At 54.2% G+C, this 10,182-nt stretch overlaps 2 protein-coding genes across 6 annotated transcripts; both read right to left on the minus strand.

The window, feature by feature from the left end:
- Positions 1 to 2,072, minus strand: C1QTNF5 (C1q and TNF related 5). 3 transcript variants are annotated; one of them, XM_024570874.3, is made up of 3 exons: positions 1,937 to 2,072; positions 1,314 to 1,570; positions 1 to 927 (listed from the first exon to the last, which is right to left on the minus strand). In XM_024570874.3, the coding sequence occupies exons 2-3, from the start codon at positions 1,525 to 1,527 to the stop codon at positions 410 to 412; spliced, it is 732 nt and encodes a 243-aa protein (XP_024426642.1). In that variant the 5' UTR covers positions 1,528 to 1,570; positions 1,937 to 2,072; the 3' UTR covers positions 1 to 409. The 3 variants fall into 3 exon arrangements, with proteins under 3 accessions (XP_024426642.1, XP_024426641.1, XP_024426640.1); XM_024570873.3 differs by having other exon boundaries at positions 1,850 to 2,041; XM_024570872.3 differs by having other exon boundaries at positions 1,865 to 2,040.
- Positions 2,073 to 2,207: 135 nt separating this feature from the next.
- MFRP (membrane frizzled-related protein) lies at positions 2,208 to 7,720 on the minus strand. Of its 3 annotated transcripts, none has more exons than XM_045203998.3 (13): positions 7,531 to 7,720; positions 7,302 to 7,404; positions 7,072 to 7,185; positions 6,791 to 6,952; positions 6,448 to 6,661; positions 5,910 to 6,040; positions 5,652 to 5,777; positions 5,350 to 5,426; positions 4,822 to 4,970; positions 4,179 to 4,243; positions 3,903 to 4,034; positions 3,022 to 3,149; positions 2,208 to 2,925 (listed from the first exon to the last, which is right to left on the minus strand). In XM_045203998.3, the coding sequence occupies exons 1-13, from the start codon at positions 7,582 to 7,584 to the stop codon at positions 2,701 to 2,703; spliced, it is 1,680 nt and encodes a 559-aa protein (XP_045059933.2). In that variant the 5' UTR covers positions 7,585 to 7,720; the 3' UTR covers positions 2,208 to 2,700. The 3 variants fall into 3 exon arrangements, with proteins under 3 accessions (XP_045059933.2, XP_024426475.2, XP_045059934.2); XM_024570707.4 differs by having other exon boundaries at positions 4,179 to 4,309; XM_045203999.3 differs by lacking the exon at positions 3,022 to 3,149 and having other exon boundaries at positions 4,179 to 4,309.
- Between the last annotated feature and the right edge of the window lie 2,462 nt (positions 7,721 to 10,182).

Genomic DNA, 10,182 nt, shown 5'->3' on the forward strand with positions numbered 1-10,182 from the left:
TTGTGTTTTTTTTTAATTAAGATTTATTGAATGGTCTCTAAGTAAATGGCCCAGGAGAAAGGGGAAAAGGGAGGATTCAGCGAAGCAGACAACCAGGAAGAGAGCACCCCACCTTGGGGTCCTGAGCCAGAGGACCCACACCTGCCAACACAGTGTACTCCTTTGGTCTTGGGCAGAAATCCAGCCAGTATCCTGCGCTGCAGGCCCTGATCTCAGACAGTCTCTGTCCCCATTTCCTGCCAGCAGCAGGTCTGGAGAGGCCCCCATTGCCCCTGCCAGTCATCCACAACATTCCCGGGGGCAGCCTTCACCGATGATGTGGCTAACAGGGCGCCCCTCTCCCGTTCGCCCCCTGACCCGCCCCATCCCCCTGCAGTGAGAAAGCGTAGGCTCACATTCCAATGGGCAATCAAGCGAAGACAGGGGAGTTGTGCCAGTCAGAATACACCAGAAATCCAGAAAAGGTGCTGTCCGTCTTGATACTGGCATAGATGCCAATGTAATCACCAACACCCACCTGCACCCACACCTGATCCTCAGGCTCCAGCCTCACCATGGCACCCCCGGAGAGAGAGGCTGGCTTGGGCCACCCCCCAAAAAACTGGAAGAAAGAGGCGATAGACTCGCCATTCTTGACCAGATCGAACTGCAGGCTAGTCCGGTAGACGGTGGCATGGACCGCGAAGTAGTAGACCCCTGGTACCTGGCAGGTGAACTTGCCGGTGGAGGCATCATAATGACCCTGCTCGTTCACCAGCACCCGATCGAAGGGTAGGGGTGCGTCTAACGGCGGAGGCACCCGGCTCTCGGAGCGCTTGGCGCTGAAGGCGGAGCGCGGAGGCACCGAGCACTCCCCCGCAGGCCCGGTCAGCCCCATAGGGCCCGCCTCTCCTCGCGGACCGGGCTCCCCACGGGGCCCCGGTATTCCTGAGGGGGTAAGGGGAGAAGTTCGGGTGAGTGCGGGGCGGTCCGTCCGCAGAGGTGTGCGCAGAGGGCGACTCTGAGGAGCCTCCCAGTCCTCTCTAAGCTCCCCAGCCCGAACCTCCCCTCTTGTCCTGCCTGGAGCACTAGCCTCCCTCTCCTTCCTCACCCCCTCCACCCGGTATCCTACGGGGGTGGGGCATATCTGTCCCGCTAGTCAAAGAGGGTCCCAGGGGTTTCGATCCTGCGGGCTTAGTCTTTTTTTCTCCTTTCCCTCCCAGGGCAGGGTGTGAATGGTCGGGATTGGAGCGGCGCCCCCTGGCGGGGATTCCGAGCCCTGCAGAGCTGGAGCAGGGGCCCTGCCAGCTCCGACGTCCCTGAGGCGCTCTTACCCGGTCTCCCGCCCTCGCCTTTCTCTCCGGGAGCCCCGGGCGAGCCGTCTCGGCCATCTCGACCATCGCGGCCAGGAAGGCCCTGACTGCCGTGGTGGCCCGGTGTGCCTGGAATGCCAGGGTGCCCCGGGCACAGGCTGGGAATCTTGTTGTCGTCCAGCGGGGTCGAGCCGGCCGCCAGGTCCAGGAGCAGCAGGGCAAGGAGGGGCCTCATGGCGTTGGCACTGGGAGCCCGAACGCCGGGGTCCTCTCGGAGTCTGTGGGCCGGGAAGGACAGGAGTCGGGCCCAGAATTCTGGGGCCTGCCTTGCCCTCCACCCCAGGTCAGCCGAGTGGATTCCCACCCCACTGCCATTTCTCTGTAGCTGAGCAACCGCGGGGACACAAAGAAATAGGGTGCCCCTAGACCCGAGAACCTTGAGAGCACAACTGAGAAGAAGGGAGAGGCCGGGCCCCTCCCTCTACCCCAACCCTGGCCCGCGCCTAGTCTTTCCCACAGTCCCCTCCCCCATCCTCATTCCCTTCTATCAGGCCCACCCCCTTCCTGGCTACCGGCGCGGCTCCCTCTCTCCAGGTCTTCCCTCTTCCCTCCAGGTGCTTGCTTCTTCGGACCGTCCAGCTGACCTCTGCCCCTGCCTCTGCGCTTCTCTCTAGCCAGGCGCCGGGAGCCTGCGCGGTCCCCCAGGTCCTGCCCGGTTCGCTCTCTGCCTGCTCTGCTCTGCTCCTCCCAGACTCCAAGAGGAAACCAAGAGCTCCGGCCGGGAAATAGCAAGGAAATAACTCGTGGTGTGCCAGGCGTCCGGCCAAACTTTGGGGGGAGAAAGGAGGAGGAGAGAGACTTGAGCCGGACACAGAGAGTCAGAACCGTGAGACAGACACTCAGGGCACCTATTGCTCCAAGGATCTGGGAGGAGAGAGTGAGTGACAGAGACTAAGGACAAGAGTCAAGTCCAGGAGAAATATAAACTGAGAACTGAGGGAGGAGAGTTCTAGAGGCAGATAGCTGGATACCCAGGACTTAGAACAGGGCCTGCCACGTTACTAGAGACTCATTGAATAAATGAAAAAGAAACCTGGAAAAGCAGATGCAGAGGGAGAAGGCAGAAGATAGGAAACAGGGGCTTGTGTAGGAAACAGTCTAGGTTGTAAATGGCACAGCCTGGAGCCAGGCCTGCTGCCTGTGGCAGCTGAATCTAGTATAGGGACAAGGAAGGAGCTGGGAGAATGGAAGGGACTCATTAGTCTGTCTGAGGACTTCTCCCCTTCCGGGAGGCCCCAGAGAGGATGGGCAAAGTTCCATGCTGGTCCCCCTTCCTTTGTTGCCCTGCCTGCCCACCCTGATAGGCAAAGGAGAATGGGCAGGCAGAGGAGAGGAGTCCACTTCAGCATCAGGGCTCTGCACAAGCCCCCAGGCCAGCTGCCTCAGGCAGCCTGTTGCAGTTGAAGGGCCAGGGGATACCCAGTAGTGCCAGACCGGACTGGCACTGGCTCTCTGCCTCCTGGCAGACAGAGCGGCAGGGAGGAAGAATACTGCCTAGTGGGGTGCAGTGGGGCACCAGCAGTCCGCAGAGGAGCCTCCGGAAATTCTGGTAGCAGGATAGACTTGTCAGGCTCTGTGGAAGGAGATCATCCCTCAAGCACCTGCACCACAGGCTCCCTCCCCTTCCTGGGAGTGGGGGGAGGTCCCTTCTTATCTCTTCCCTGAGCACCTTGTAACCTCTGAGGACCTCCATCACCTCCTCCTGTGTGGCCATGCCCACCCAGATGTTAGGGAAGGCCGTGGTGTTGTAGCTTAGCCCGATGCACATCTCCACTTGGATGGGCTCACAGGCCATCTCTGCAGGGGTGGGAGGGGAGGGTCACTGTGGGGACCACCTGGCTATGTAACTAGGAGCAAGTTACCTAATCACTCTATTGGGTCAGAAGGGGGTTGTTGTGAGAATCAAAGGAGATAAAATGGAGAGATGCTTTACACATTTTGAGGATTCTGTTATCGTCTAGTAGGGGGGTCTAGCCTTTTGGCATCTCTGGGCCACACTGGAAAAAGAAGAGTTGCCATGGGCCACACATTAAATACATTGTGACATGTGATCACACACACACAAAATCTCATAATGTTTTAAGTAAATTTACAATTTTGTGTTGGGCTGCATTCACAGCCATCCTGGGCTGCGTGTGGCCTGCAGGCCACAGGCTGGACAGCCCTGCTAGAGCCTGCTCCAAGCATCATTGGCCAGCCCTGGGCATCATTCAGGCACCTCTTTGATCTCAGGGAGCATGGGACACCAGCATTATCAGAGACCATTCAGCATCTAGAAGGAACTTCCCTGATTTCACCTTCTTCTTTGAGGGGAGGTGTGGACAAGGGCTTTCTCTCTCTTTCTGTGACTAGACTGGACTGGTTCTTGAAGCCCTAACCTTTGATTCCCATTTAACTTGGGGGTGACACAGGACTCTGTGAAGAGTCAGGATAGTGAATCCCTCATAAGGGAGGAGAGGGATGGCCATTATGAAGAGTATTATGAATGGGTACCCAGCTTGTTCAGGCCTGCCAGTCCTTGTCCATGGGGCCCTGATGCAGGCTTCTCACCTGGGGATGGGAGCAAGGGGCCGCTGCATTTGTCATCACTGCTGTCTGTGCAGTCTCTCCATGTGTCACACATCCACTGCAAACTCTTACATCCTCCATCCTGGCAGGAGGATTCTCGGAGTCCACAGGGGTCTGTAAGGCACAGGAGGAATGGCAGCGCCCTTGGATATGTCTGTCCCCCGCTGTCTCACAGTGTTCTGACCAGGATCCAGAGCCCTTCCCCATTCTCCTGGAGGCACCTCTACTACGCACACCTGTTTGTGGAAGGGCACCTACTGTCTGTGGCATTGAGGGCCCGGTAGATGGCTGAGAAGCCCATGCTGCTGATGCCATGACCTGTCCTAAAGAGGACAGCCAGTTGGTGATGTGAGGAAACGAGGCGAGGGGGCAGCTGTGCTCCACAGAACCTGCCCAAAGCAGAGAGTAGTCCTGGCCATGGCGGTCCTGGCTGGCTGGGGTACACTGAAGCTGCCCACAGGCCTCACCCGGAGCTGGGTGCTTTGGGTGATGCCAGAGTGGATGGGAGGCATATCTGAGACATGGAACTTAGGGTCTGGTGAGGAAGACACATGTATTCAGTAGACAAAGTACAATATTAAATGAATTGCTTGAACTTGAGCCCCTTTGAGATGGGAAAAGTCAGTGAGTGTTCCTTAGGGAAGTAGAATTGGACCTGCAGGTAGGAGAACTAGGAGAGGGATAGGACTGGGAAAGAGCCTCCTGGAGGAGGGTGATGTAAGGAACAAAGACTTTGAGATGAGAAAGGACAAGCCTTTTTTAGGGTGACAGTGAAAAGACTTTGGCTTGGAGTAGCCAAAGAAAATGAAGCTAGGGAGTAAGTTGGCTAATTTGTAGAATGCCGTGTTTGGCAGACTGTGGAGGATGGACTTGATCCTGGACTCCTCGGCACTGCGGGTACCTGCCCAGGAGGCTGAGGGCCCCTGAGTTGTTGGTCTCATACACCTCCACATAGTCAAACTTGCACTCTTCTTGAGCTTCCAGGCTGAAGTTGTGGAACTGTAGTTCTATGCCATGTCCAGCAGGAACTGAGATATGCCAGGTGCAAAGCTGAGGGAGGGCACAGATGATATACTTCACAGGTTCCTTCTGTCCCAATATGGGCATCTAGGCTGAGTACCAGAAGGCCTTCCTTCCTGCTGCAGGCTAGGCAGGGTGTTGGTGGGCATTGCCCCCCTAGCTCTCATCATAGATACTTCTTCAGATAGGGAGGCCCTTTTAACTTTTCTGGTCTCAGAGATAGGTTTACTGAGCATGGGAACATCTGGGTATGTAGTAGGCACTTAGTAATGCTCTCTTCCTGCCTGCTTGATCTCTGACCTTCCCAAGTACAAGGCAGTGTCTATCACGCTGTTTATAGCCACACTAACTGGGTGCTCAGGTGTGCCCATGGGTGCTACATTGCCCTCCCCATGGAGTGCTGGCTTACCTTTTGGTGAGGGTACTCCTGCAGGTAGCTGGTAGCAGAGAAATTTCCCTGGAGGCCAGTCAGGTTCCCCCCACAACCTGTAGAGAGGAGGAGGGGTTCATGAGTTGGCCAGCGTCCGTGCCTTCGCCCTACAGGGCCAACATTAACTGTAGAGGAGTTTTGGTCATGCCTGTGGGAAACAAGTTCTAGGCTAGAAGAATTACCAGGCAGATATGGGGCTGGGCCAGAGCTGGGGAGCTCAGCCTGAACCTGGATCAGATGCCTGAAGACAGCACCCACCCTGAGGCTGGTGGAGCCCATACCTGAGAACTGGGCACTGCAGTTGTTCTCGTCACTGCCATCAGCACAATTGGCAAAACCATCACACACTGAGTCAGGTAGCAGGCAGATGAGCTGGTCACAGGGGAACTCATCATGGGCACAGCTCCCTGGGTGGAGGAGTGGGCATCTGGATTCAGAAACACCAGAGTCTCCAGCCATTTTGCCAGTGCTGGGAGTGACTGGAGGGGAGTGAAGTAGACCATTGACATGTAGCTGGGACATGGTGGGAAAACACTCACCATGCCTATGAGCCACAGCCTGGTACCAGCCATAGAAACCAAATCCTTCCACACTGCTGTCAGAGACGAAGGCCACCCGGAGGTGGCTGACATTGGTGTTGAGTGTGGGGGGAGGCACCCTCCCACATACCCTGCAAGAAGCCAGGTCAGGGGTGATAGAGGCTCAGAGCACAGGGCCAGTCAGAATGGAGCCTGCCTGGGCCCTGCAGTCCTCTTTCCTTAAGCTCCAAACTTGTGACAATGTAGTCAAAAAGGCTAATTTCATTTCCCGGGGAGCTCTGATCTTCCTAGCACCTGTATATCTATCCTTGCAGCATTTATTCATGGGAAAGGAGGTAGGGGCTCCATTTTACAGATCTGGAAAATGTGGTTAGAGAGGGGAAGTGACCTTCCCAAGGTTATATAGGAGAGCTGGGCCCAGAGGTCAAGACTTTCAATTTCGTCCCCGTCAAGTCTTTCCCACTGTAGCTCCCTGGCTCTGCCCTCCAGACAGTGATTCAGGACAGGAGTGGGACCTCCTGGGGGCAGAGGGACCCACCTGAGGAGGGGGCCTTCGGGCTCAAGGAAGATTTCCAAGCGATCAAAAAGACAAGAGGCCATACTCTCTATGCTGAGAGCTTCGATCTTGAGCTGTATTGTATGGTTTGTGGACACCTGGATGTGCCACACGCAGTGGGCATTGGGTGGGTAAAGGCCTGGGTAGTTGGGGCTTCTGAAAAAGCCACTTGGTCCAGGTAGGAGGCCCCCACAGGCTGCAGAGATAGAGGTTAGAGTTCAGAGCTCAAAAGGAAAGAGATCCTTTTTTTTCAAGGTGCCTCTTCTTGGTCCCCCTCCCTCCTGCCATCTTGGGCCCTTCAGGAAGGTCTGCCCTTAATACTCACTGGACTGGGGTGTGGGTTTCATGCCTGCCTCCTGATGCCTTTTAGGAGTTCCAGTTGCCTGAGAGATGGTAGTGATCATGGTAGGGGGAGTGCCAGTGGTGGTGAGGCCTCTGGCAGGCAGTGGATGATAGGAGGCCCCAAATGGATATACAGCCTGTAACTCTGGAGGCAGGAAGATGGGGGAGTGGGGTTCAGAGGAACTGGATCCCTGGGAGTTGGGTAGCATAGCTCATGGATTCTCATTTGAAAGCCCTTCTCCCAAGCAGGTCATGAGTACTTACGGGCCAGGATGATGGCTACCAGCAGCCCCAGCAGCAGGAGTAGCAAGCTGGCCAACAGTAGGACACACAGCCAGGAGAAATGGCAGTCAGGCTGCAGACCTCGGGGACGCCAACCTGAGGGCAGGCGGGGTGGGATTTTGAGGACCCCTCCCCTCTGGCATCCCTCACAGTGCCTCCAGCTCTTGGACATCTCAGTCCTACCCCCAAGGTCACACTCGTGAGATGGTTACCATGCCAGGGAGCTTGGATGCTACAGCGGGCATCCTCCCGAAAGGCCAGTGGAACGCAATGTGGCCCTGATTCAGGCTCAAAAGCAGGATTGCAGAATTCAGTCTGAAAGGGAGAGACTTTAGGACTGAGGGCAAGGTGGTAGCACTGCCTGGCAGGAGTGTCCACTGGGCACTGCCAGCCCTAGGCAGGCAGCTAGCATTGGGAAGAGTGGTTCCTTGTGATCCTTACCTTGCTCAGTTCTGCCGACTCCACACACAGGATGATATCTGAGCAGTCTTTCATGGCTCAAGGCTCTGCATGGCTTTCTGGAGTCCTTGCAAAAGCCCAACACCCCCAAGGGCCCACTCTCTGACCCCAAGCCCCCTTTTTAACGGATGGCCTGTGCCTCCTGAGAGAATGCGCTACCAGACAAGACCAGCTCTCAGGCTACAGAAGGCAAACTGGCTCAGGGTCTTGGCTACTTTGGCTTTGTGTGGGGGAACGGGCAGCAGCCAGAAGGAATTTGCAAAGGCATGAAATGGTCCCTTAATCCAGCTCAGCTGAGAATGCTAAGGTCAATGCCCTGGCACAAGGCAGCAGTCTGTAAATGCACAGGCAGTGGCCGAGAGCATAGAGGACACTAGGTGCTCTCTGCGTGGGGGTATGACCAAGTGTATACTGAGTGAGCACTGGAGGGGTGCCAGGAGGGAAGGAAGACAATGGGGGCTGTTTTGCAAGCATGAGGGAGTCATAGAAGCTGGGAGAAAGGGTTTGGCAGCTTCAAGGCCTATGAGTCCTAAGAACCCTGGACAAAACCAGCTGTCCACTGTTCCTCCCCATTAGGATGCCTGGGGCATTAGCCAAGCCTGGGTCTGTGGAAGGCCCCTGTTAAAGCACCTGTATTTCCAGGACAAGGAGATAAGCCGTTATAGAAAGAACATGGCATGTGCTACCATGAGTGGGAGAACTTGAGGGACTGGCTACTTCTTCCTGGGACCCCTCAGTCTACAACAGAAAGGACAGAGGAGAAGGAGAAGGTGCCCAAGGCCTTAGGGCTGTTCAGGGCAGGCTGCTCAGAGGGGCTGTGGAGTCTGGCAGTTGGTGCCATCTGCTGTTGTGGAATAGGGCACCTATGCTCTGCAAACAAGATCACATCATGCTTCTTTCTCCATCAGTGAAGTTCTCTTGGAAATTCTCAGCCTGGCCCAGCTGTCCTCAGGGGGAAAGGCAAGGAATGGTTAATCTGATTTGTGTTAGCCATCCACAGGCTGAGAATCAGGCAGGGCAGGAGGTAGGGAGGCAGCATAATATTTCCGGCTGCCATCTGCAGAATGTCTGTTATGTGTTAGGACCCAGGCAAGAGGTCTTACAAGCAGTTTCTCTCTTTTAGTCACTCTGTGAGGCAGCACAACTATTTTTCAAATGATGGCACTAAGGCTTCGAGAGATTAAGTAATGGGGTTCCCCAATTTCACACACCTGGTAAGATACAGAAACAAGAGTTGAATGTAGGACTAGGTAAATCCAAAGTGCACTTTTTCTGATGCCCCTCTCTCGCTCTACACTGGAGCCAAGGTATAAAGGAGGAAGAAAGTTGGGGAACTCAGTGGGAAGAAAAGAAACAAAGGAGACAGATTCTGTGATCCTAAGGCAGTTCTCCCACTCAGGTGGCTCCCCCATTCACCCTGTGTAGGGCCTTGGGCTGCTTTTGTCTAAGGGGCAAGCCTTTTCTTGGACCTTCAGATGTGGACCGCATTGAGGATTTGAGGGGTCAAAAGTATTTTTATAATAACAGATATTATTTTCCCTCTCAGTTGTGAGTATATGGTACAATTTTCCAGAGGCTGAATGATGTGTGCTACTGCAACACATTGCGTGCAGAAGGAGATGAGAGGATAGCTGTCTTCTATTAAGCCAGGCATTAATGAGATTGGAAAAGATGTAAAACAATGCTACCCTTCTCATTTCTTTTTGATTTGGAAAATGTAGTTCCTTTAATAAAAAAAATATTTATCTTACCATGTAAAGGGTTCTGGTTTTAATATGGTAAACACTGATAGATATAACCCATGTAAACAAAAGTTCTTTGGGGTTCTCAATCATCTTCAGAGTGTAGGGGACAGACATGAAGACAGTTCACTGGGTCAGAAGACCGGAAATCAAATACTGGGTGAACTGAAGCAGCAGTGCCTCCCTCTGATGGAGGGCAGGCAGGGGATTTCCTGGAAGAGGTGGGCATTTAGTCTAAAGTTTGAGGGTTGAAAAACATCTTAATAGGCAGAACTTGGGGGTTGGTAGGAAATTCTAAAAAGGAGGGGAGGCTTAACACTGTGGCTTAGCTAAGGAGCCTGGATTGTAAGCTGTTTTAAGGGAGGACTGGCTTAGTCAGAACTGGGTCTTAAAACAGTCAGTTTGTAGGAAGACAGTGGAATGGAGGCAAGAGGGAGGCTGGCAGAGTAGGACCCTTCTTCAGTCTTGCCCCTCACACCCTCGTTCCTGGGTCTATTTTTTTTAAAGATTTTATTTATTTTTAGAGAGAGGAGAAGGGAGGGAGAGAGGAAGAAACATCAATGTGTGAGGGAAACACCAGTTGCCTCTCACATGCATAGCCCAGGCATGTGCCTGACTGGGAAATGAACCTGTGACGTTTTGCATTGTGGAACGATGCCCAACCGACTGAGCTGGACTAGTTAGGGCTTGTTCCTGGGCTTTTCCTAGTCTCTAGGATCCTGGAAGACTGCAGTTCAATTCCAGCCAACACACCACTATCTCCAAGAGGCAGGTCATGCTAAGTATCAAGAAATTGGCAAAGCTCACCCCTTGCATTTGGAATGCCCATTCAGGGCCTCTACCTCACTAATTCGGCAAGATTTGGGCAATGCTATGCTGACTTTGCATTTCT

This window comes from Desmodus rotundus, chromosome 5 (genome assembly GCF_022682495.2).
Source record: "Desmodus rotundus isolate HL8 chromosome 5, HLdesRot8A.1, whole genome shotgun sequence".
NCBI classification, from domain to species: domain Eukaryota; kingdom Metazoa; phylum Chordata; class Mammalia; order Chiroptera; family Phyllostomidae; genus Desmodus; species Desmodus rotundus.

What these genes read in the sequence shown, in the direction of transcription:
- C1QTNF5 (XM_024570874.3), bottom strand. Translation starts at nt 1,527, where the DNA reads ATGAGGCCCCTCCTTGCCCTGCTGCTCCTGGACCTGGCGGCCGGCTCG. An exon ending in AGGCGAGGGCGGGAGACCGG is followed by an intron (nt 928 to 1,313) that starts GTAAGAGCGCCT and finishes TTACCCCCTCAG; the next exon opens with GAATACCGGGGCCCCGTGGG.
- MFRP (XM_024570707.4), bottom strand. Translation starts at nt 7,584, where the DNA reads ATGAAAGACTGCTCAGATATCATCCTGTGTGTGGAGTCGGCAGAACTG. An exon ending in GAAACCCACACCCCAGTCCA is followed by an intron (nt 6,662 to 6,790) that starts GTGAGTATTAAG and finishes CTATCTCTGCAG; the next exon opens with CCTGTGGGGGCCTCCTACCT. An exon ending in GCCCTCAGCCTCCTGGGCAG is followed by an intron (nt 4,310 to 4,821) that starts GTACCCGCAGTG and finishes TGCTTTGGGCAG; the next exon opens with GTTCTGTGGAGCACAGCTGC.